Source organism: Martes martes, assembly GCF_963455335.1.
Source record: "Martes martes genome assembly, chromosome: 11".
Lineage (NCBI taxonomy): Eukaryota > Metazoa > Chordata > Mammalia > Carnivora > Mustelidae > Martes > Martes martes.
Window position 1 is genome coordinate 96,663,460 of NC_137899.1, and position 25,350 is coordinate 96,688,809.

A 25,350-nucleotide genomic window follows, 5' to 3' on the forward strand; every position below is an offset into this window, starting at 1 on the left:
TCTGATTTATACAAGTGAGTAAAAATATGTATATAGGGGGACCTGGGTGGCTCAGTTGTTAAACACCTGCCTTTGGCTCAGGTCATGATCCCAGGGTCCTGGGATCGAGCCCCACATCAGGCTCCTTGCTCAGAGGGAGGCCTGCTTCTCCCTCTCCAACTCCCCCTGCTTATGTTCCCTCTCTCACTGTCTCTCTCTCTCTGTCAAATAAGTAAATAGAATCTTAAAAAAGAAAAGAAAAGAAAAGAAAAAGACACCTATACAAAGGTAGGAATTGCAAAATCCTGGATAGAAACTAAATGGTTATCACTTGGATAACCAAACGGTTATCAGTGGTTATCATTAAATAAATTAATTGTTGTTTCATAAAATAGAAACCATTTTCAAGAGCATAATAGATGGAAAAAAAACAAAACAATAGTTGCCTATGGGGTTGACAGGGAGGGGGCATGAGGGAATTTTCTAGATGATAGCAATGCTTCGTATCTTGATTGGAGTTTGAGTTACACAGGTATAACTCTTTATCAAAACTTATGGAGTGGTCCACTAAAAATCTGTGCTGAACACTGTAGACAAATTTTATTTCAAGAGAAAACATTAACTAATATTTAACTCTAGTTACTTTCATGCATGCAGAAAGATGAAATAGCTTACAGGTCACACAGCGAATAAGCAGTAGGCATGAGATTTGAAACCTGGTCTGCACATCTCTAAAAATATGTGCTTAACCACAACCACAAATACCTCTCTGTTTTCTCTTATTTAGGGACATACTCATGTGGGACTCCTTTGCCGCTATCTGCAGACATCTCATAAACACAATGCTTTTTTTTGTCTCTGGGCAACAACCACACTCAATTTCTCAAATTTGAGAATTACTTTTTGTAGCTTAGTGCTGAATAGCTGAGACGGAGGGACAGCCTGAACCTCATATTTATTCGGTGCATTCCCAGTGAGCTTTGTGCAGTTTTACATTTAGTTGATGAGAGTAAGAATGCGTATTTTTCCTGATGTACTTGAGAATTCATCATTTATGGGAAGCATTTCCATCCCAGAAATACCCATGATGCTGATACACTTCACATTAAATCATTATCCACCTTCCCTACACATTTGAAAGCACTGTGGGTGAGGCAACAAACACAAAGAGAAACACTCAAAACTGAGTTAAAAGGGAAAGACTCTGAGTTTGATTCTAACTAAACAAATCTACTTTCTCTGCTGATTTCCTCCTCTGTAACATGAAAATGATAATCAGACTCGCACACACGATTGTCAAGGATCAAATGAGATTGGGCCAATTCATTTGTACACACACACAAACATACGCTGTATTCTCACCTATACTGTTTTTTAAAAAGTTAACCTGCACATTGGGCTTCTAGAGCTATTCAGGTAAAAGTCTTACTTTTTGTAATCAGTCTTAATTAGCTCATAAAAGATAAACATCCTGATACAGGGGCTGCAACCATAATTTCCCATTCTTGCCTTATATATTGATAACTCTCTTTAATCTTCAGATAATCTCTTTTGCTGCCTTTGCTCTCTAAAGATCAGCCTTAAGATGCCAAACAGTGGGGAAAATAACGTCCAGAAAAGACCCCAGAGATATGATTTTAGAATGTCAAAGGTTTTTTGTTAAATTATCATTACTAAATCAGCCAAAAAGTGTGTTTAGAGTTGGATGACATAACGTTTAAGAGCCAGGTTTCTGGAGTGGGACTACAGGTTCAAATCATGGCCCCAACCTTTATTAGCTATACATTTTCCTCGAATTTCTGATCGCATCTATAAAATGAACATAATAATAGTAACTACCTCTTATGTTATATTTTAAATTACTTAATTTGTATAAAGCATTTAGCACAGTGAGCAATACACAAAACACATGTTGGCTACAAGTATAAAGCAGACTCAGATTCAGAAACACAAAATCACAAGAATACGGAGGTGTACAGAAGTGCTCGGTGGTAGACAACAACTACCTCTCACAGAAGTCTGTCAATTATCTCTGCTTCTCCCCACTTCCCTCCACTACTCCCTCCCAAAACGAGGTGGGCATAGTGGGCCCACCTAGGGCAGCAATCTGACCTCTAACACGGTGGTTTGTAGAGACAGGCAAGTAGAAAGCAGAATGAATGACCAATAGTATCTTTAGCATTTATATTTTGCTGAGTTGAAGAAAAAGTTGAAGAAAAAAGGGAGGTAAAATGTTCGGGGAAAAGTTTGGCCATACATATTCAACAAAAGCTTTCTTTCTCATTGTTTTCATAATATCTCAATGACAACATTTCCTGGAATTCAACAGGAGGAAATAATCCAAAAAGAAGGTAAAACATGTAAGAAGAGGTTCATTGTAGTATCATTCTTTAAATGGCTTTATAGAGGCATAATTCATCCTTACAAAGTGTAAAAAAGTTCAGTGGGTCTTTAAAGCATATTCAGAGTTGTGCAAGCATCACTACTAATTTTTAAGATTTATTTATTTGGGGGGGGGGAGGACAGAGAGAGGAAGAAGGTGAATCCCAAGCAGGCTACACAGAGAGCCCAACGAGAGGCTCCACCCCATGACCCCAAGATCATGACCTGGGCTGAAATCAAGAATCAGATGCTTGGGGCGCCTGGGTGGCTCAGTGGGTTAAAGCCTCTGCTTTCAGCTCAGGTCATGATCCCAGGATCCTGGGATCGAGCCCCACATCGGGCTCTCTGTCCGTGGAGAGCCTGCTTCCTCCTCTCTCTCCCTGCCTGGCTCTCTTGCCTACTTGTAATCTGTCTGTTAAATAAATAAAATCTTTAAAAAAAAAAAAAAAGAATCAGATGCTTCACTGATTGAACTACTCAGGTGCCCTGCATCACTACTAATTTTTAAACATTTTCCTTACCCCCAAAAGAAATCCATTAGCAGTTAATCCCCATTCTTCCCTCTCTCCAGTGCCTGGCAAGCACTAATCTACTTCCTGTCTCTTGACACATTTGATGACCAAAAAAAAAAAGAATAAAATAAACTCAATGCTACTAAGTAACATAAGGTATGTTAAATTATGGTACATCCATTCAGTAAAATACCACGTGGCTGTTAAAAATGACCACAACAAAGACTGTATCAAAAGGTGAACTATATGTGATACAATATTTAATTTAAAAAAAAATACAAAATGGTGAGTACTCTGATTTCAGCCAAAGATCATTTCAACCAGTGTGTGGACAGACTAGAAGAAATGTGTAGAAATTTTAAACAGCCATGTTAGAATAAGGAGATTGTGGATGATATTTTTTTCTCTATAACCTTTAAACATTTTGCAAGATTTTATATTTAACAAGTGGAATTTTTAGGGTTGCCTGGGTGGCTCAGTGGGTTAAGCAGTCAACTCTTGATTTCAGCTTAGGTCATGATCTCAGGGTCTTGGGATTAAGTCCTCACCCCCCACCCCCACAACTGGGCTCCATGCTCAGCAGGGAGTCTGCTTAAGGATTCTCTCTTCCTCTGCCCCTCCTCTCTTTCTCTCAAATAAAAAGTAACAGTATAAAAAATGGAATTTTTAGAAAATCTATTTAAAATTATAGTGATAGAGAATATATTGAAGGCACAGTCCAGCCTTCCTGACTTGGAACTGGTTCTTAACTAGCAAGTCTCTCTAGTGTAGGCTCCTGACAACCAAGAGCCTTATGCTACAAAGATCTCATTCTCCCAACTGCAAATCCTTTCACACTGTAGACATTCAGCCCCCCCTTTGACTCCCTTGCTTCTCAGCCTACACACCCCCCATCTTGCTATCCAGAACGCACTTCTTAACAAAGCCCTCTTACTTGTCATACATACCAATGACTCTTGACCAATTTCCTTCTATTAATATATTAACTGTAGATGTAACTCCTTCTTTTTTTAAAGATTTTATTTTTAAATGATCTCTACATCCACCATGGGACTCAAACTCATGGCCCTGAGATCAAGAGTTGCCAGCTCTACCAACTAAACCAGCCAGGCTCCCCAGATGCAAATCCTTCTGATCCCAGACGTACTTTCTTTATATGAGATGAACAGTATGGAAATTCATGTAAACAAAACAACAACCAGCTCTCCCCCTACTCTCCATTCCCACTTCCTATAGGGACACAGCACATTTGGACTACCACAGACTTCCTCTTACATCTCTTCCCTCTCCTTTATCTGGTCAAAGAATCATCATTGACATTCCACCACTACACACACCTGCATTCCACTCCAGGCACCCTCATCCTTCTTTCCCTCCCTCCCTTCCTCTCTCCCTTCCTCTCCCACTCTGTATGTCTCTGTTTCTCTCTCACACGCACACTCACACACTCCACACATCCTCTGATGCATCAGCCCTGGCTATGCCCCACAACTGTCCTTGGGATTAGATTTGTGCCCCATTATCTCCTACTCCCCTTGGTTTGTCCAATGGTAATACTCCGAAGCCCTGGAACCCAGCCTTGTGTCCTTCTCTGACTCTCAAGAATAAAGTATGCCCATCCTCTACACCTCCCAGTACCTGCATCGCCTAGACTTATTACCATGATTCCCCTTAAAAGAGTGGTCATAGGGGTGCCTGGGTAGCTCAGTTGGTTAAGTGTCTGCCTTTGGTCCCAGAGTTCTGGGATCCCAAAGTTCTGGGATCCCAGGGTTCTGGGATCAAGCCCCATGTGGGGCTCCCTGCTCAGTGGGAAGCCTGCTTCTCCCTCTGCCCCTGCCCCATGCTCATGCTCTCTCTCTCTTTCTCTCAAATAAATAAATAAAAAAAAATTTTTTTTTTTTGAAGAGTGGGTCATGGATCTCCAGGGGGTGGTGAGGCCAGGCAAGATGGCAGCCTTCGAATGAGAGCATTCTACTGTTCAGTGAGCACCTACCAAGTCAGTTGCAGTGATTCAGAATTTATTGAAACAATTACACATTTTGAAAAGCTCACGGTGGAAGAAAGGTACATAAACAGAAAGTTACTATATAAACAGCTAAAGGTTTGAACAGGGGTAGGAAGGAATGCTGTGGATACACTGTGGAGACAGCCTCCACAGTAGGCATCACTATGGACGTGGCTTTTGAAGAATCAAGAGTTAACTGGGCCAAGAAGCAAACACAAAAACGTCTTACAGGTCTGCAGAGAACAAGTTCAAAGAAATGGTACTTTGGCAGCTGAAGCACGACAGGCCATTCCATGCCCACAGCAAATCATGCAAAGCACTATGTGATCTAGAGATTAAATAAACCGTGGCCTCTGCTCTAGGCATAAAATATATTACCTGAATACAAGACAAACTATTCACAATGCAGTGTGCATTGAGAAGAGGAAATTGAATAGAACTCTGGTCCTGAGTACAAAGATCATTGGGGTGAGGGCGGGGACGCAGGAGCACTCTCATTAAAAAGAGGGTGGACGGTGTAAAAAAAAAAAAAAAAAAAAAAAATCAAGGTTCGGCAATAACAAGTCAGTTGTAAACAGAAAGGGGAAGAGGAAGCCTGTGCAGGAACCGGGATTGGAACAGAAAAGTGGGTGGAGCCACTGGGCTCCACCCCCCTCTCCCCCGTACAACCTACTTTCTGCGGAATCGGTCTGGACAGGTGAGGGAGGAATTCCTAACACCGGTGAGAAGGGTAGGAAGGCCATGGGATTGGGGTTAGGGTTAAAGCAGGGGATCTGGCCCCTACCTAGAGTCTGTGGCTTCTTGCTATGCAGAGTTCAGGGAATTTCTAATGGATTGGTTTTGGGGTACAACTGCCTAGGCGTCGCTGCTGTGTTGCAGAGGGAAAAGAAGGCTTCTCCCCACCAGCTTCCTACCCCTTGCGGTAACTACAGGCAGGAAACTTGAAATCTGAGCTTCCTGAGTTAAGGCCCATTGGGTATGGGATACCCTGGCAGATATGGAGAGATCAGGGGTTATCTGGGCCTCTGTCCATTGCCCTAGGCCTTTGTAAGATTCTCATAGTTGCGTCCCTTTGTTGTATCCGTGTGTACTTTCTCCCCCTCAACCAGAGCATGGGCTGAGTGGAAGAAATGGGAAGATGGGGTCAGACAGGGTAAGTGGTATTTCTCCCCAGATTCCCTCCCCAACAGGGTCTAACTGGGAAGATGGGGGTGGGTAGGGTGGAGGTCCAATGCGGAGCAATTACAGAGAAAAGGCAGGGCCTGCCTCATCACCCGGATTCCACAGATGCTGTTGAGCCCTGAGGCCCCAGGCAGGGCACTGGGTTTTGGGTGGTGCAGAAAGAGCTGGAAGGGACATTGCGAGAAGGAAGAAGTTAGAAAGGCAGGGTCATGAAGGCTGCTGGGTTATTTCCTGGCTACTCCACACATGCTGATATCCTGGGGCAGCAGTGTGATCCTAGAGAGAATTACAAAACTGAAGGGAACCTTGAAGATCATATATTTGGGCCATTTGATTTGAGATTGAAGAACCTAAAACCTAAAGGTGTCTAATAGGGTTACTTTGGAATCTGATGCAGCGGACTCCCATCAACTGCCAACTGCTGGTTTAGACATACTGTCTTTTTGCAGGAGCCTGGGGAGGGGCGATGGTGCCAAGCCAGTTGTGGGGGAGACTGGAGAAGCCGCTTCTCTTCCTGTGCTGTGCCTCCTTCCTCCTGGGGCTGGCTTTGCTGGGCATACAGCCAAACATCGCCCCCGTTGCTTATTTCTTTCTCGCCTTGGGTGGCTTCTTTTTGTTTGTCTGCCTCCTGGCCTGTTCTCTGGAATGGGGATTCCGATCAATGCAGACGGAGAACCCAGGGGCCTCAGGCAATGCACGGTGAGTTAAGGGGTGGGCAGAATTCTAGGAATACATGATGGACTCGTTTTCCGTGTGTCCCTCTAATCTCCCAGACATACAGCTCTGCTTTCCTGTTACTTTTATCTATGAAGGAGTGGGTGGGGTCAGGGGTAGGTGGGTCTTTTGCCAATAGAAGATAGTAAAGGGGAAAAGGACTCCTTTCAGGAGGTCACTAGTGACGTGGTTTCTTTTCCCTCAGCGACAATGAAGCCTTTGAGGTGCCAACCTACGAAGAAGCTGTGGTGCTGGAATCACAATGCCGCCCCCAGCAGCTGGATCAACCACCCCCCTACAGCAGTGTTGTAATCCCTCCAGGACTTGAGGAAGGACAGCCTAGCCATCCAGACGGCCCCGACAGAGCCAGACTAGGAAGGCGAGTGGGCTCAGAGGGGTCTGTGACTGGAAGAGTTCCAGTCAGCCTCCGGCTTCGGGGACCCCGGGTCATGTCCACTGCTCCTGATCTGCAGAGCTTGGGGGTGCACCCCACGTTGGAGCCTCTTACTCCACCCCCCACCTATGATGTCAGCTTTGATCAACCAGATGATGATGTTTTCTTTGAAAACAACTGGACACCCCCTTAAAAGACTTTCCCACGATATATCATCTCTGCATCAGACCCATTCATGCATTTGAACCAACATTTTTTCAATTCCTGCTATGTGTCAGGAACTGTGTTTCTGCGAGGGGAAATGAACACAGAGGGGAGTCAGGCTATCATAAGCCTTTTCCAGAGGGGATGTGTGTGGCACAATTTGAGTATTCAGGTAACGTTCAGTGACCTACCCCATATCCGGTATTTCCAGAGTTAAATGGAGGGTGAGAGGAGGAGTGATCCAGAGAATCTGGAGAAGGAAGAAAAGAAACATCTGAGTGACAACTTTGTTGTTTCTGTTCTGGGTGCTTCTCTCTCCCAGCTCAGTTAGGCTTTCCAGCCATATGAGATGTTAATACCCTTATTTGAAAAATGAGGGTTCCAAGGAACAGTGAAGTTTAAGAATATGCACAGGGCACACTGCTAGTAAACAGCATAAAAATTATTTAAACTCTACTCTTCTGATCCCAAATCCTATTGTATTTTCAAATACAAGGTCACCCACAAATCTCTCAATCTTTACCTTGGACAATTAATTGCTGGACAGGGGTGGGAGACTTCCTATAGACAGAATGGTGGAATAGTTGTGTCTACAGGCAGTGTGGGCTGAGTGTGACCAAGTGTGCCCAACCTCCTGGATAAGCAAAGCTGAGACAGTTTCTGCCCAGGGGCTGAAGAGCACTTTCTAGTGCTTGCTAACGGGAAGCGGTGGAGTAAATTGCCCCAGGGGGAGGGGCTTCCGATTTTGAGATGGGTGGATGAGGCTGAGAAAGGAGAAAACAGGAGCCTGGCGAGGGATGGCGGAGGATCTAAGGTTCCCTCTTGAATCACCTATGAAGCGCTGGAGCCACCCGCACGGTGTCTAACCGTGAAGCCTCACCCCTGCGTTCTGACCCAGCCCCCGGTCCGGCTTCCTCGAATCCCAACAGAACACCAGCTTTTCTGGAATCGTGCTGTGGCTGGGATGTAGGTTTTAGCCACTGGGAGCTGCCTCCTCAGGGGTGCGCTCCCCACTTCGTCATTCACCCACTGTGCGGCATCTAACAACGCCTTCTAGTGCTCTCCATCTCCTCCTTACCCTGGCCCTAATAGTTCAACTTCAATAAAATCAAAAGTCTGGCCAAACCCATCTCGGTAAAGTGCTTCCAATAGGCGGGTGAGGCAAGGTGGGAGGTGCCGGAGAGCCAGCCGTGATTTCCGCGGGAACCAACGACCAATCGCATTCCCGCGTAGGACGGAGCGTCTCCGCGTTACCCCCGCCCCTTCCCTTTCCGCCAAGTGCGCTCTCTCATCCCATTGGACGACACGTCCAGCGCGAGAGCTCCGTGCCTGCGCGCGCACCGGCGGCGGGAGGGGCGGGGCAGGCCTCGCGTAGGGGTGGAGCTAGGAGAAGCAATGCGCAGGCGCAGTGTGCGCTGCCGGGCTGGGGAGGGATGCAGAGGGCGCCAGGGCTCTCGGTTTGTTTGGATTGTGGGCGGTTCGCGCACAGCCCGGGAAAAGCGGTAAATGGCGGCGCCGAGCACGGGCTCTCGGCCTGCCTTACAGCGAAAGGCGCTTATGGCCGCTGACAGAGGGCGCCGGTGAGTGAGGGAGGTCCTTCATGGGGCCGAGGGAGGGGAGTGCGGGTCATGGCCCCGGCGTCCCCAGCCCTTGGAATCCCTGGAAGCAGCCGTGTCCGCCCTTGCTGCCCAGGGTGGGAGGCCGGGTTGAGCCCCCGAGGGGCGCGCGAGCGTCGGCCTCCCGTCGGCCTTGTCCCTCGTGAGCCGACCGCCCCAGCCTGCTTTGTCCAACCCGCGGGGGCTCTGAACAGGAGGAGCTCTCCATGTCTGCCAAATCTCGGCTTCTCTTAAAGATTCTCCATCCTTTCTTTCCCCCTGTTCTTTTATGACAAACTTTACTCTGTCCCCTTAAAAACAGACGAGACCTGCAAACCTCGGGATGCTGCCCGATGTGCATGTGACCTGCGTTGAGTATATCATGACACGTATTGCTCTGGGTGTAACGATCAGGTTTTCAAAGCAGTCGACACAGGCTTTGGGGTTTGAGTACTTTGAAAGGACAAGGTGGTTCCGAGACTCGAGTGTGTCTCCGCCTCTGCCCCAGTTATTTGATTTCATGGCAGGCATCACCCTGGATAACATTTTAATGACTCGCGGTCCAGACCTAGAGGATCAGTTCAGGACTTTGGAGCCAGAACCTGCAGAAAGACAGAAGCAAAACTTAAGAATTCTCTTTGTGTCCTTTTCTCCTCTCCTTCCTCCCCTCCCAGCTGTGCCCTGAAGTTCTGGGTGATCATGGTAACTTTGGGAAAAGTCCATATTTGAGACTTTCACCCTAAAGTGGAGTACAGGGAGGAGCAGGTGTGTGGAGAATGGATAATGGCTTCAGATTAAACTTAATAAGTTTCTGACAGAAAATTTAAGTCTAAAACTTGAAAGAGTCAAGAACTGGGAGTCAGTCAGTGAATCCTGTGTATGGATGAGAGTAAATAGGGAGAGGCTCTTTGAGGGGGTTCCTAATGGAATGTCAGCACTTAAGGGCCAGTTAAAGATCTTGTGAAGGAACAGGAACATGGGAGGCAGAGAGAGGAACTGGAGAGAATAGTATTCAGGAAACCAAAGGCGGAGAAAGTTTTAAGGAGAAAACGCTACTGGTAAATTAAGAGAAGAAACTTCAGTAGACCTGCCTCACCAATGATCCGTATCCTGAGGAAATAACCAGCATCCACTTGTTGGCCTAATAACATTTTTACCAGAGTTTCATATATCCTGTCATTGTTACTGCTTTGGCGTTTTCTAAGGTGATTCTTAATTCTTTTTTTTTTTTTTTTTTAATTTCTCTAGATGTATCGTAGCAGGTTTCTACCGAAGGTTTGGGGTCACAGGAGTATTTCTATAGAATAGAAACCTGAAGTTAAAATGGAGTTTCAAACATCATTGTCCCAAATCCCAGATTTAACCCTAGTTAGCTACTTCCAGCCTTGGGAATGTTTTATAACTTCTCTGACTCAGGATCCCACATGCCACCGTGTTGGATCTCTCTTAGCAGTTTCAGGACTCCGCCATTTCCCTCCTCAATAAATCTCTAACCTGGAGTCAAGCCAAGTACATCCTATAAATGCATGGTATCTAAGTAATTTCTAAGATGCCCATTCCCCCCCCCACACATACATATTTTAACATCTTTGAAATCCTTATGCATTTTTAAATAGTTTTTAAGTTATGAACTGTAGATGTTATCTCATCCCTTTCTCACCGCCATTAGGCCCTTACTGTTGTCATGTTTTTGGAAACTAACTAGGCAAGCTGGGGAGCTGTGCATTTATATAAACTAGGCACAGAGATGATAATATGTTGGAAATGGGATTTTTAAAATTCATAAACGGAAGCTGATTATCTTTCCAAACCAATAACAAAACCAAAGAATCCTTGAAATAAAGACACCAATAATAAATTACCAAAACAATTTAGCCTTTATGCTTTAACTCTTTCAGGTGATCTCAAGTTATGTTCATTGTGTTTGTCATGGGTGTTTATCTCCTGTGACTTTGTCATACTTGCTACTTACTCAGTTCTTAATTACAGGATTCTTCTGATCATTTCTAGTGTCATTTTGTGACAGGAACTTAAGTTTGAAAGACCACAGGTATAATTGGTAGAAGTGAGCTAGAGAGTAATGTGTGTGTGTCAGCCAGTCTCATTTATTTCCTATTAAAGCCAGCCATTGGCTTGAGCTTTTGCCATTGTATCAAATTATTTTATTCCTCACCCGGGATCATCTTAACTCATATTATTTTTAGCAGTCTAGATTAATAATGTGACAGGTTTTCTGGGATAATCTCTCTGTCTTTTTTTTTTTTTTCAGTCTTTCATACAATTTTATTTTCTCCCTTCACTATTATTAATAATAAATATTTATTTATTATTATAAATTTTGTCTTAACCGCAGGGTCTGTAAACACAGGCTTAACCAGCCCTCTTACAGGCAGGGCAAATGCTGCTTCTTGAAATGGTCCCACCGTGGAACCTCTGGTCATCCAGTCCAGGTCGCACCCTTGCCTGGCTTTATCTTCACTATAATGTGTGGCCACTTCATTGAAAGTCATTCCAGACTTTCGCTTTTCCATGGCCTGCATGATTTTCTCATGTTCTTCACACAGAATGTGTCTGACCTTTGCTACATTGCCACCACCTTTGGGACCCTGAGCCTTCTTGCCAGAAGTGTCACTCCCAGAGGCTGCTTCCCCTTACCCTCTTCTCCCCCTTTCTCGGAACCACTTTTTCCCTTGTGGCAGAACCTTCAACGGCCTGGAATAATCTCTTAGTTAAAATTGGTCTGTCAGAGGAGTAGTCCTTCTTTTGTGTGTATTTTTGTCAAGGTAGACATTTCCCTTCCCTAGACAGACTGTTCACCTCAGAAGATGGTCTCAGTGGAACATACTCCATAAAAAATTATACATTATTTCTTCATGATTAGTGTGTTACTGCTTAATACTGCTTTGATTTTAACCAGATTCAATAAAATATGCCTAATATTGATTATCATAAGTCCCATTCTTTTTGTTCTTCCTACCCACTCCTTTTCCACTCCACTCTTCTGTGTCAAATCTTGTACTTGATGGCCTTTCCCTCTGCCTTTTATCTGCAGGATATTGGGAGTGTGTGGCATGCATCCTGACCATCAGGAAGCACTGAAAAAGAACCGAGTGGTGCTAGCCAAACAGCTGTTGCTGAGTGAACTGTTAGAACACCTCCTGGAGAGGGACATCATCACCTTGGAAATGAGGGAGCACATTCAGGTATTGGGAAGCAAAAGAGAAACGCCAGATCAGTAAAACTGGTCGTAGGAGGGGGAACAGAACACTATGAAGTGTGGCAAGGATATAGAACCTTACTAAGGAAATGAAAATGCCCTTCTACCCTAAAGCCTTTTCAGACAAGATACATAATTTAAAAATAAGAGGAAAGACTGCCCCCATACATGTATTTCTTCAGTAAAAGGGTTCTTGAGATTACTAGGAAGGTCATCTGGAGAAATAGAATTACAGCTGAATAAGTAAATATGATTTTATGTTGTATTCTTTTATCTTAGGCCAAAGTGGGCAGTTTCAGCCAAAATGTGGAACTTCTCAACTTGCTGCCCAAGAGGGGTCCTCACGCTTTTGATGTCTTCTGTGTGGCCCTGAGGGAGACCAAGCAGGGTCACCTGGAGGATCTCCTTCTCACAACCCTCTCTGGTCTTCAGCAGGCACTCCCGCCGGTATGGAGCCCTAGACATGTGGTAGTGTGTTGAGAAGGGTTAGTTTGGTGGGAAAGGAATTTTTGAGACAGGGTGGGGTAGACTAGATTATGGTTTTGTTCAAACTGGACCATCTCCCTAAGGCCTGGCGTGGTGGGTCCTCATTTCTTACAGTTGAGCTGTGACTACGACTTGAGTCTCCCCTTCCCGATGTGTGAGTCCTGTCCCCCTCACAAGCAGCTCCGCCTGTCTCCAGGTGAGAATCAATGAGATAACACATCCCACAGATTGACTTTTTTCTTGACTGATATCTGACTTTGCCCTAGCATGATACCTATTTTCATTCATACTGGGAACAGTCTCCTTGGCGAATTTGTTAGGGACTAGCAGCAGAGTTTAGATGGGGGATTGGCTGGGCCTTGCTTCCCCTCTCACAGATGATTTTTTTTTTTATGGCATTTGGTCCTTAGAGCAACTGGTACAAGTAGGAAGTTCTGACACATGACTGGCCTGGCTCCTTAAAGCTGTTACTTCAGGATGAGAAAAGACTACATTATGAGCCACTAGCCTGCTGACTGAGTATCCTAGTGATTAGAACGAGGCTTTTATCAGATATCCCATCCAGTCATTCAGTGGGTTAAGCACCTACTGTGAGTGGGCTCAATGCAGAGGAACAAAAGCAGACAGGGTCTCTGGCCTCATGGAGCTTCTAACATAGGGGAATGAGCAAGACCAGTAATTTTCAAAACCCCAGTTCAGTAGGGTGCCTTAGGTTATAATGAAGTACTGGGATTGACACATAGATGGTACACTAGTTTTTCGGCTCTCTGTGCCACAGATACTGTGGAGCACTCCCTAGACAACGGAGATGGTCCTCCCTGCCTTCAGGTGAAGCCTTGCACTCCCGAGTTTTATCAAACACACTACCAGCTGGTGAGTCCTACAGAACGCAAGAAGAGAACTTGGGAAATGAGACACCCTTCCTGGGCACCTGAACTTGGTTTACACATATACCCCTTCCTGCTTTGTTAGTCAGAAAGCCCATACTGATTGGTTATCTTCTCTGGGCATTTCTCTATATTGACTTGGTGGGGTTAACAAGAATATGATGGCTTTGTTTTCTTGAAATGTCTCATTTAGTTGGGGAAACGGTTTCTATCCATAAGAAGCTCTAATTGGCTCCCCTTTCCCCCAGGCCTATAGGTTACAGTCTCGGCCTCGTGGACTGGCACTGGTGCTGAGCAATGTGCACTTCACTGGAGAGAAAGACCTGGAATTTCGCTCTGGAGGGGATGTGGACCACAGCACTCTGGTCACCCTCTTCAAGCTCTTAGGCTACAAAGTCCATGTTCTACTTGACCAGACTGCGCAGGTACATCTAATGTGTACAGTAGAGAGCTGAGCAACACTGGGGCCAGGCACATCCTATGCTCCTCTGCCTGCTGGATAGGTCTTACTCAGGTTACTTTCTTCTCCCTACCTTTTTACTCATTCTGTTCTGTCTTACCTTGCAACCTAGTTAAAAAAAAAAAAAGAAGAAGAAGAAGAATTAGGGCCAGCGAGCTGCTTCAGTGTTAACTTCTCAGAATCACTGTGCTCTCCCTGGGTAATACTGGTCCCGGATTGGGTTGTTACTCTCATATATTCAGAGACTCAATTCCTAGTCATCGGGATATGAGGAGACCCTGAGATTGACCCAGCCAATCAGGAAAGATATTTATAAACCAGGACAAAACAGGACATTTACTCCTTGGTTTGACATTTTTGCTTACAAGTTCAGTTATTGTTCAGTTTTTGTTACTTTGGCAGATGACATTCTTGCAAATGAAAGTTTGCTAGAACTGTCCATGGCGGTTTAATGAGTTACTATGGGGAAATTCCTTACTCTTACCAGTTGTGTGACCACAAGACAGATCTTAGGGGAGATTACTTCTAAATTGGATTCCTGCAAATCACAAGCATTTTCATTATCTGTTATTCCCTGTTAACCCCCAATTACTGAGCTATACTGCTGATTTAGTTACCTTTAGGTATTTCTGTTCTGAAATTGATAGTAGCCTATTACTAAATAGATACTAACTATTCATTTTTTTTTCCATTTCCATCCCTTTCCTCTTTTTTAAAGTTTTAATTTTAATTCCACTTAGTTAACATACACTGTTAAAACAGTTTCGTGTATACAGTACAGTAATTCAACACTTCCATACGTTACTCTGTGCTCATCATGATAAGTGCACTCCCAAATCCCCATCACCTGTCTCACCCATCCACCCCCACCCCTAATTCTTCATTTTGATCCAGAATAATAGCACTTTCCTAAACTTGCCTTTGGGAATGTCAGTGGTAAAAAAAATCAAAGTTTCTAGGACATTCACTTCGATTTGTTGAGGTAGGGAATCTGTTTTGTCTTCAGCCTTGTCTGTGGTTTTTATTTTTGTATCTTAGCTATCTTCCATGAGAATGATTGTGTAAGAGGGTATGACTCTTGATCTTGGGTTGTGAGTTCAAGCCCCATGTCGGACATAGAGCTTATTTTAAAAATTAATTAATTTTGAGCACTTTATAATAGGGGTGAGACTATGTTTGCTAAACTAAAATTTTTTTTTTAATGTGAATCTTAAATTCATAGAACCTCAGTTAGATGAGGGAGTCTTGACATCAGCAAAAATAGAAGTACTCACCCTTATATTCTGAAAGACCAAGCAGGAGTAGACAGTGTCTTCTACAGTAGTTAACAGAATGAAACAATCCGCCTGGTTAGATCTGGTCAGAAGGATAAATGGAGGGTGTGAGACTTGAGCTGGACTTGAAAGAAGCTACTCAAGTACAGAGGAGTGGTGAAGGGGTCCTAGGCAGGGAGGATGGCCTACAGATAGGAAATGTGTGTATGATGTTAGGGACCTAATGGGTAAACCAAATGCCTAGGACAAAGGAGTGCCAAGAATAAGACTGGAGATAAAAGGATCAGAATGCCATGACCTTGAACTTCCATGTTTTAGAAAAACATGAGTAGGGGCACCTGGGTGGCTCAGTCGTTACGCATCTGCCTTTGGCTCGGGTCATGATCCCAGAGTCCTGGGATCAAGTCCGGCATCGGGCTCCCTTCCTCTCACCCTACTTGTGTTCTCTTTCTCACTGTCTTTCTCTGTCAAGTAAATAAATTTAAAAAAAAATTTTTTTTTTTTTTTTTTTTAAGTAAAAGAGGGGCCCCTGGGTGGCTCAGTGGGTTAAAGCGTCTGCCTGCAGCTCAGGTCATAATCTCAGGGTCCTGGGATGGAGCCCCACATCGGGCTCTCTGCTCAGCAGGGAGACTGCTTCCCCCTCTCTCTCTGCCTGCCTCTCTGCCTACTTGTGATCTCTGTCAAATGAATAAATAAAATCTTTTTTTAAAAAAGTAAAAGAAAAACATTAGTAATTTTTTTAACAGAAAGGTGATAACATTCACAGTGAAAGTTGAAGGCACCATTGAAAAGAATGAAGTAGAGACCAGTGGCAGGGAATCCAGTGTGGAGTTGATATAATCCAATACAAGGTGTTGGGAGCCTGGACAAAATAGTAGAACAAGAGGGAAATGATATGTATAGAAAATAGCACAGTGGCATGATTGTACTATAAGAGCTTGGTGGTTAAATGGTTGCATATGGAAGAAGACAGAAAAATTAAGTAAGGAATTGAGGGTTCTCAAAGATGTCAGGACCAAAAATGTAAATTTGGGCATTACGTGTGTAGGAGAAATACTTGAAATGGTCAGAGTATGAGATCTTTGAGGAGAGTAGAGTAACGAGAGCAAAAAGCATAGGACTGAATCTTGGGCTAGAGCCCTCCCTGTGCAGCCTCGTCCTCAGCTTCAGAGGTTCAGAAATGTGAGGACATTGCAAAGTCGGTTTCCAACAGTGGCCGGTCAAACTCTGAGATACGGTTAAAACCAAGTAGTTACAATGGGTATGATAATTTGGTTCTTTGGGCATCTGCACAGAGTACTTTCTTCGTGATAGGACTTCTCAAGAGACTCAACTCTTTTATCATCTGATTATTTGAAGAGCCAAAGAGAACCAAAAAAATTAAGATCCTTCCCCCCCCCCCCATTATACCTTTTGACTTCAGAAATAATTGCATTTAAAAATTCAAAGTAGTATACTCTTAGCTAACCCTCTTCACTTGACAGTGCTGGACAGTGCACTGGTATTCTCACCACTTGTGTGGGTTTTCAGTTTTTCTCTTTGTCATCAAAGTCTTCTGTCACCATGCCTCCCTCCTGAGGTTACTAGTTCTAGAATTACAGTTTATAGTGTGCTAGGAAATGAGATACATTTTAAAGTGGCAAATTTCCTTTTACCATGTGGTTTTGATTTTTAACTTGCATCTGGGTTACAGACTGCCTCGAAACTCTAAGGGTGCACTAGGGGCCATCCCTGGAGAATGCAGCTAGCCATAAAATTTTGCATATCATCTCAGAGGGTTTATAGTTTATTCCCTTGTGTCCCCAACCTCCAGTCAAAAACACAGGCAAGAGTGAAGAACCTTGCTATTTTTAGAAGTACTATAATTTTATCAGAAATAAATCTAGAGATTCTGTTTTAAGCTGTGCTACTTTTGGAAAATTTCCCCCCAAATGAATAACCCCCAGTTACCAGTTTAGTACTGTTACATTCGATTACTGAGTGTGTGTGTTCTTACTTGGGCTTTGTTGTCCTCTATTTACTGATCTAAGAGTCTCACTGAAGTTCAGAATGCTCATGAGTAGGTGCCAAACATACGTTTTTATTGCCTTCTTCCAGCAAAATTAGCATCAACTACTCTGTGTTCCAAATAAATAAATAAAATCTTTAAAAATGAAAATTCTATTATGGTCAACTCCAGAAGAACATTCTTACTTCTGTAGTCTCTTGAGATTATATATTCCTGAAATAAATGAGTTTGGATATCTTTTTATTATCTCAAGATTTCTAATATTATGATTGGCTTCTCTTGACCCAGAAAATGTACATACTTTTCAATCAAGCCAATTTCTTCTTCATTTAGTTAGTTTAGTTTAGTTACAGACTTCCAAGTCTTCTATACAATTGTCTCCGTTACCTGCAAACAGAAGTATTCCAAACAGACCAATAGTTCTCAGACTTCAGCATGTCAAAGTCACCTGGAGGGCTTATTAAAACAGTTTGCTGTGACCCAAAATTTTGCAAGTTTCCAGAACTACTGCAATGTATTATACAAGTGTGCTTTTTATTGGGAGCTGTACCTGATAACTGTCAAGTAAGGTTATGCTGTAACTGTCCTCCCTAGTTTGCTATCATTATACTCATGATAGTTCCCTAAAATCCATAGTAAAATGAACTTGTTTTCTCTCTTCTGGTCTCAAATAGGAGAGACCACTCAGACTTCTTGAGTTGTAGAGGAGGCATAGGTTTAACAGTTTGTATTGGATTATTTACTATTTGGTGTAACTTTCTGTTGGATGGGCCAGTTGCTTAAGGCAGAGTGATACTCGTGTATGGCAACCTGGTACACCATAAACAAGAGTCTTAAGTTGGACTAAAGGTGGACCAGTAGTAGGTTCTCTGGAAAGATACCATTGCTACTCCGTGTTAGATATGTACATTATAAGAATGGCAGAATGGCAGAATAATGCAGTGTGTGCCAGACATTGTTATAAATCCTTTCTACATAGTATTTCATTTAATCTTTATGAAATTGGAGAACATTTACTCTAAATTATCTTCTTACAAAATGAGTATTAGGGATTTGAGGGGCCAAAAAACTGAACTCGTTTTCAATTTGTGAACCCAGGGCTCAAACCTGAGTCTTTCTGATCCTGTAGCCCATGTATGTAGCCACAGTCCTGTGCAGAATTCTCCAGACGGTGTGCTCTTCCGTGCGTGGAGCATTTTACCCAGATATCGTCATGTCCCGGGGAACGTAAAATCTCGGGCCGAAAACAGCGTGGAAGTACTGTCATTCTCTATTATCATGATTCCATTAGCCCTATGTCAGAACGATTTATTTCCTTATGGCTGGATAGGTGTTTTACTCATTCATAGCTCCCCTGGTGGTCCCCCCTGTGCCATTTATATTTATATAGAGAGCCTTTGCTCTAAGAAAGGGATTAGATTGATGATTGGGGAGCGGAGAAAGTTAACTAGCACTTAATTAGCTTTATTAGTATCTTGGTTTAGTCCAAGAACTCTTGACATATCTCAGTGAGTCTGGATTTTGTGAGATAATAGTCAGAATTCTGTATCTGAAGTCATGCATCTTTCTGATGAGTCCACGGCCTTTTTTAGCCTTTCCTAGGGTGTCTGACTTCTCTTTTCATTGACCACAGTAATAAATAGCTTAGGGTTAGGGTTTCAGAAACCAAAGAAAGATTCTGTTGGTGCTGACTGCAGTGAACAACACTAAAATGTGTTTTTCCTCCAGGAAATGCAAGAGAAACTTCAGAACTTTGCCCAGTTACCTGCCCACCGTATCACCGACTCCTGCATTGTGGCGCTTCTCTCTCACGGTGTGGAGGGAGGCATCTATGGTGTGGATGGCAAACTGCTTCAGGTGTGTGTCATCTTGTGACGACAGCTGTTCATGCTCGATGACTTCCCCTCCTGCCTACCTGTCTCTCTCGTAACGGTTGCCGTAGTACATGGAGGACTCAGGAAGGCCTGCGGTCTACTTAACTTCTCTTTTCTGTCTCTCTGGCAGCTTCAAGAGGTTTTTCGGCTCTTTGACAACGCCAGCTGCCCAAACCTACAGAACAAGCCGAAAATGTTCTTCATCCAGGCCTGCCGTGGAGGTGAGTGCCCTGGCAGGTCAGCACCTGGGTGGTGGCTCCTGGGCAGCCTCCCACCAGCTCTCACTCTCCTGTTTGCTCCTCTCAGGTGCTATTGGATCCCTTGGGCACCTCCTTCTGTTCACTGCTGCCACCGCCTCTCTTGCTCTGTAAGTGTCTCCCAATGCATGGGGTGTGCTGGGACTTGGGCAGCCCATGGCTCTCAGGTTGGTCAGCTCTCTGTGCACCACCATCTCCTCCTCTCAGGACTCTCTTTATCAGTGTCTCTGCCTTCTTCCCGGAGAACTCTCACTTCTTCTGTGCTATTAACTCTGGTGTGCTCGTTTTTGTTACCCATTGCAGTTAAGGAGCTTCTGTCTGTCTCTTCTTTCTCTCTCTCCCTTCGTACCCTCCCTCTTTTCCTTTCTCCAGCCATCTTCCCCTCTTCTCTTCTCATCTGCACTCCGTCGTTGCCTCCTCTCTGCTTCATCCCTGTAGCGTGCAGGCCAGGAGTGCAGAAGCCCCAAGCCGGGCTGTGGCTCTTACTCATCCTTGAGCTGCTTCCATCCCTCTTCTTTCTCGCATGCGGTCTCCTCACCTCGAAGAGCCGGGACACCGAGGCTATGCTCCGAAGACATGCCGGCATACTTCTTCTCCTAGAGGGAAACCATAATAATTAAAAGCTCTAACCACTTTTAGTTATATCAGGTTAGAGAAGTTCCTTGATGTCCCTCCACCTTAATTTCCTCCATACAAACTGTAGGTAGTAATCAGACCTACTTCATAACGTTGTGATAATTGAGTGGAATCATATGTATGAAGGGCTTATTTTGCACCTGGCTCATAGTCAATCCGTAGAAGAGGCCAGCTGTGACTGTTATGGCATGGTCCGTGCCCTCAAGGGGCTTATAGTTTGGTTTAAAGGGCACTTTGTCCTGACATTCAAATAATTGTTACCTCTCGTGTATTCAACAAATATAAATGGTTAACGTTATCTTTCTGAGATCACCAAAGAATATAATTTATTATGGTCCTACAACATGACTAAGTTACTATCAGAAAAGCAGAAGAAAATGTGTGGTCTCTCAAACTGCTACTATCTAAAAAAAGGGAAAAAGAGAAAGAAAATGTGTCTCTTGAAAGAGCCTTCCAGTTACTAAATAATGCAAGTGTACCCGAAGTAGCTTGAGAATAATTCAGAGGCCTCAAGCAAGGGGAAAATTAGTGAGATACAGGCCATACATATGAAGGAATAAGCAGTAAGGAATAGATTGTTTTAAGCTGGCTTAGTTTGAAGACATTTCATAAGTATTTTAATGTGGTAAGGCTTAATTTGGACCCAGAAGGATAAAATCTGCATAGGTGCGGAGTAGTCAATAGGGCCTTTCAGAGGAGACAGGGATACAAGATGACAAGCACACCAAGACTGAAAGGACAGCCACCCTCCCCCAAAATGTTGTCCTGGGCCAGAAGTCTGCCTGGATCTAATTTAAAGAAGGGGCATTGGTAGGTGTGTAGTAAGATATGGCGGGCTGCAGGCAGTACCTCCAGCTGATGATAAACCTTTAGTCAAACTGAGATTTTGGGCTCCAGCAGATAATAGTGTGGAGCTGTTGGTAGCTCAAGAAATAATGCAATGGATTCTTTTCCAGGACGATTACCATGCTGGAGAGCTACAGTGAGAAAAGAGTTTGTGAGGGCAGGAACTTACTGTTTATTCACCGGCTGGATGCACAGACCCAGGGCACTGCCTGATACATGGTAGCACTTAATAAATATTGAACAAAGGGATGAAAATTAATCTTCTCAAAAACTGTAGCAGTCACACAGAAAATAGATGGGATTTTGTGTTACTGGGAGAAGGAATAAGATTTATTGATTAATAGATCTGAGACTCGAACCCAAGAAAGAAAGTTTCCTTTTCCTTGAGGGACACATTTAGATTGGCCTATTGCCTTCGGGAGGTATTACTGGCAAAATAAAATGAAATAAAGACATTAATGATCATTTTCTCTTACTGTATTCAGAGATATATATACAATGTCAGATCTGGAAAGGGAGAATTGCTCTTTCCTGGGGTAATCTGAATCTTCTCTCTAAAATGAAATCCTTCAAGAGATGACCTTTGAAGATTTGAACTCCCCTGTCTACTGTCGTTCTAATTAGTTAATATAACTGATGTGTATAAAATTACTCTCCTTTCTGCAGTTGCCTGGCTCCTAAACTAGAGTATGAGGTCTGTAAGGGCAGGAATCTTTACATCCTGGGGCTTAATGCAAAATAATGCCTGACACATGGCAGTTGCTCAATAACTTTTTTCGGGATCAGCAAATTTTGGTCAATTCCCCGTAATTCTTCAGGCTTCACTTGCCTTTTGGGCTCTCAAGTGTTGCCTGGCATAGGAATACTGTAAAAGGCTTCGCTTTCTTATTTTTGGTGTGTTGAGCTATGTGTCTTCCCTGTCTCTTTTTCCTACTGACTGTATCCCACCCACCTCCAAAATAAAACAGCAACATCCAAAAAAGAGTATGTCTGGGCATAGATAAGGCCTGGGTCAGGAGGTTGGACATGTAGTCCAGGTATGTTGAAAACTGCTAAAATTTAGTAAGTGTTCTTTTTCAATCATATAGAAGAAAATAATCAAATTATCCCAATTTTTAAGTTTTTCCTTTTACAAATCTCTCTTAAATCTTGGATGCCTGCCACAATTTGACTTATGAAATTAATAAGGAGTAAGTAACCTAAAAATACCAAAAGATTTAGAAACTGATCACGTTCGGGGTTTTTAAAAATTTTTTTATTGATACATAGATTTGAGGTGATTTTCATACATCGTGCAGGTAGTAATCATATTATCCATTTATTAACTTCGTTTTCCCATTTATATATAAAACTGATTTGTCAGTATTTAATTACGTATTGTCGTAAAAAGCACTGTGGCTTCCAGGTGTATTGCTAATTGAACAAATAAAGACATGGGATTTTTAGTTCTGATTACAAGGAGTGTTTAATTGGCAATTTCCATCTTGCGCAGAGTGGATGAAGCTGGGCAGGAATGGGAGTAATGATTATTTTTTTTTTAATTCATCAGCCGGAGATTGGAGGCAGCAGCTGCAAATGGCTCTTCCCAGTCAAGGTGACAGGGAACTCTGGCTTGCCTGTGGCAGGCTCAGGAGCCACGGGAGGAAATAACATCTTTGTCCATTCTGTCTGCCTTTGCTACAGATGAAACAGACCGTGGGGTGGACCAGCGAGATGGAAAGAACCACACAGGATCCTCTGAGTGCGAGGAGAGTGACGCCAGCAAAGAGGAGATGCTGAAGACCCGGCTGCCCACGCGCTCAGACATGATCTGTGGCTATGCCTGCCTCAGAGGTATTTGCAGCTCCCAGAGGGAAGTCCCATGCTGCGCTCCCACAGACGTGGACATCTGCCCCCAGGCGCTCTGAGTGGGGAGGGTACAGGATGCCATGGAAGTCCAGTTGGGGACATCCGGCCGTGTAAGCTGTGCTGTGACCTTCACGCTAAGCTTGTTGCAGGGACTGCCGCCATGCGAAACACCAAACGGGGTTCCTGGTATATTGAGGCCCTCACGCAGGTGTTCTCCGAGCGGGCTTGTGACATGCATGTGGCCGACATGCTCGTGAAGGTCAGTCATCTCCGTCCGGCTCTGTCTGCTCAGGTTCTGCCCTCCTGCCTCGCCCTGTCCGTCATCGTCTCTAGCCTGCCCCTCGTGCCGAGAGGCTCAGACAGGGCGACGGTGGGTTTCTGTCTTCGCAGGTGAACGCGCTCATCAAGGAGCGTGAGGGCTACGCCCCTGGCACGGAGTTCCACCGCTGCAAGGAGATGTCCGAGTACTGTAGCACCCTGTGCCGCCACCTCTACCTGTTCCCGGGCCACCCTCCCACGTGACGCCGTGCCCACAGCCCTGCTGCGCGGAGGCCTGATGGGACCTGTCCTCTTCTGGTGCGCGGTGTCTCTTCCCCCTCAGGGATTGGGAATCTCCAGGGCTTGTGGAGCAGGCCGGTCCTCTCCGCCTGGGGGCGCGGGGCGGCGGGCCAGCCCCTCCTGCGGCAGCTCCCCGCCTGTAGAGCGGACTGTGGCCGCACGGGCAGCTGCAGTAGAGGAGCCTGGCCGGTGATATTAAGAGCACAGTGTCTTTACGGGGAGAGGGCATGTGGGTTTCCCCGCGGTTTGTGTTCGCTTCCTGCCCCCAGGTCTTTGGTAGACAGCACTTTGGTAATTGCTTTTATTACACTAGCTGAGACGTTTCAGAAACCATCCCGTCTGTCTTTTTTCTTTCATATTTCCACCCCATTTATCCCAGACTGAGAGTTTGGAAAGTGTTCTGATTCAAAATAGACATTTTTCATTTTGCCTCAAAAGGGCAGACCGGACTGGCGGCGCATTGCTTCCGCGTGTGTGGTCGGGACCTGTGTGGTCGGGACCGCAGGGCCACCCAGTGGAGGGCTGGGGTTCTCCGCTCCACAGTTGGCTCCTTTGGGCTCAAGGAATCCTACTGAGGATCCCTGGTACCTGGAACTCCTTGATCTTTGCTCAGGAAGTTCCAGAGTTTTCTTAATCAGAGATTCTCTCTCTGAGCTTGGTTACTGAGATGAACCTCAGCAGAGAGTGTTAGCAGAGGCAGATAAGGGTGGAATGCTTCCTCATACTCTGTAACCTGTCACCTTATCTTTTGCTTCCTCTGAAATGTCCTTTTCTAAAAAAAGCATCCTGGTTGTTATCTCCCTACTTCCTGTTTCTCCCCTCTTACCTTCTCATCCTGTTTACTGCTGCCACCAAATCTGTCTAATATACTGCTTAATTGGATCATTTGGCTCCTCACAGATATAATGTGGTAGCTTGTTCCTGCTTTCTGTTTCAGTATTAAATCCCCTTTGATTTTATATGGCCCGTTTTCCCTTCTCCCAGGTCTCCATCTTAGAGAGGCTGTTACCGTACGTCCTGTGTCCCCTAGAAACCTTCTTTATCTGTGCCATGTGTCATGCTTTTCCTGTTCTTCCATTCTTGTCCCTCCAGTCTGATCTCTATAGGACAGATTTTGGTTTGGGATTTTTAAATATAAATCTGGTCATGTCACTCCCCTGCTAAGATTTCTGTTATACCTGAAGTAATGTCCAAACTCCTAACCTTGGCCTGTATGGCTCCTGCCTTCCCCCTGAACCTCATTAAAGGCTGATTTCCTTCTAAGTGACCGTCCTGGCACCATCCTCAGTTTCTCAAACATGCTGAGGTCTTTCCCGCCCTGGACCATCACAGACACTTTTCTGGGGTCTACTGGGCTCCATTCCTCACAAATCTTGGCTTAAATGCCACCTTCTTGTGGAGGCCTTCTTGGGTCATTCTGTCTAAATAATCTTCCATGTTTCTTTATTATTGTGTCCTGTTTAATTCCTTCATTGCACTTAGCACAATTTATAATTGCGTTTTTGCTTGCTTCACTTGGTCATTTCTGATTCCCCTACTAGGCTGTAAGCTCCCTGAGGATAGAAACCTTGTCTCTGCTTCTTCTGTTCACCAGTATATACCCAGCACCTGGCACATGGTGGGTCTTCAGTAAATGTTTTTGGGTGAAGGAAGAAAGCAACCCTGGCTAGAATCCTACTTCTGGACAAGATTTCCCTTGAACAATATACACAGTTTAGTATTTATACTCTAGGTTTTTCCATGTGTTTTGTTTTATCCACTGATAGTACTAGCTCGTGAAGACAGACGTCGTCATGTGTCAGACACCATCTTCCGCATCTCCAATGATCTCTGGCACAGTGCTCAGCCTGTAGTAGTTCAGGTGCTCAGTAAATACTTGTTATGTGAGCCGGGGGGGTTGGAGACTTTTGCTGAGTCCTGCTCTTGGATCAGTATCATATGGAAGTATTTAGATGATAGAACCTTTCCATTTCCCACTGCCAGGATTTTATATTGCCTTCAGGTGCCAAATAAATGCTCATATTTATTGCTG

General features: G+C 44.4%; 2 protein-coding genes across 7 annotated transcripts; both read left to right on the plus strand.

The window, feature by feature from the left end:
* Positions 1 to 5,542: 5,542 nt before the first annotated feature.
* TMEM139 (transmembrane protein 139) lies at positions 5,543 to 7,434 on the plus strand. 4 transcript variants are annotated; one of them, XM_080818294.1, is made up of 3 exons: positions 5,543 to 5,575; positions 6,510 to 6,759; positions 6,980 to 7,434. In XM_080818294.1, exons 2-3 carry the CDS (start codon positions 6,527 to 6,529, stop codon positions 7,359 to 7,361), a joined length of 615 nt encoding a protein of 204 aa, XP_080674420.1. In that variant the 5' UTR covers positions 5,543 to 5,575; positions 6,510 to 6,526; the 3' UTR covers positions 7,362 to 7,434. The 4 variants fall into 4 exon arrangements, with proteins under 4 accessions (XP_080674420.1, XP_080674421.1, XP_080674419.1 ...); XM_080818295.1 differs by having other exon boundaries at positions 5,547 to 5,608; XM_080818293.1 differs by having other exon boundaries at positions 5,561 to 5,599.
* A 1,317-nt stretch (positions 7,435 to 8,751) lies between these two features.
* CASP2 (caspase 2) lies at positions 8,752 to 25,350 on the plus strand. Of its 3 annotated transcripts, none has more exons than XR_013967685.1 (12): positions 8,752 to 8,952; positions 12,020 to 12,170; positions 12,464 to 12,631; positions 12,785 to 12,866; positions 13,449 to 13,543; positions 13,806 to 13,982; positions 19,028 to 19,156; positions 19,304 to 19,394; positions 19,480 to 19,540; positions 22,596 to 22,745; positions 22,910 to 23,019; positions 23,151 to 25,350. XR_013967685.1 is itself a non-coding variant. In XM_080819155.1 (12 exons), exons 1-12 carry the CDS (start codon positions 8,879 to 8,881, stop codon positions 23,280 to 23,282), a joined length of 1,431 nt encoding a protein of 476 aa, XP_080675281.1. In that variant the 5' UTR covers positions 8,752 to 8,878; the 3' UTR covers positions 23,283 to 25,350. The 3 variants fall into 3 exon arrangements, 2 of the variants coding, with proteins under 2 accessions (XP_080675281.1, XP_080675280.1); XM_080819155.1 differs by having other exon boundaries at positions 22,585 to 22,745; XM_080819154.1 differs by lacking the exon at positions 19,480 to 19,540.

Bases quoted from the DNA above. Each gene is read 5' to 3' on its own strand.
- TMEM139 (XM_080818294.1), top strand. From the start codon at position 6,527: ATGGTGCCAAGCCAGTTGTGGGGGAGACTGGAGAAGCCGCTTCTCTTC. The intron at 6,760-6,979 runs GTGAGTTAAGGG...CTTTTCCCTCAG, and splicing joins GGGGCCTCAGGCAATGCACG to CGACAATGAAGCCTTTGAGG.
- CASP2 (XM_080819155.1), top strand. From the start codon at position 8,879: ATGGCGGCGCCGAGCACGGGCTCTCGGCCTGCCTTACAGCGAAAGGCG. The intron at 12,867-13,448 runs GTGAGAATCAAT...TCTGTGCCACAG, and splicing joins GCAGCTCCGCCTGTCTCCAG to ATACTGTGGAGCACTCCCTA. The intron at 19,395-19,479 runs GTGAGTGCCCTG...TGCTCCTCTCAG, and splicing joins CATCCAGGCCTGCCGTGGAG to GTGCTATTGGATCCCTTGGG.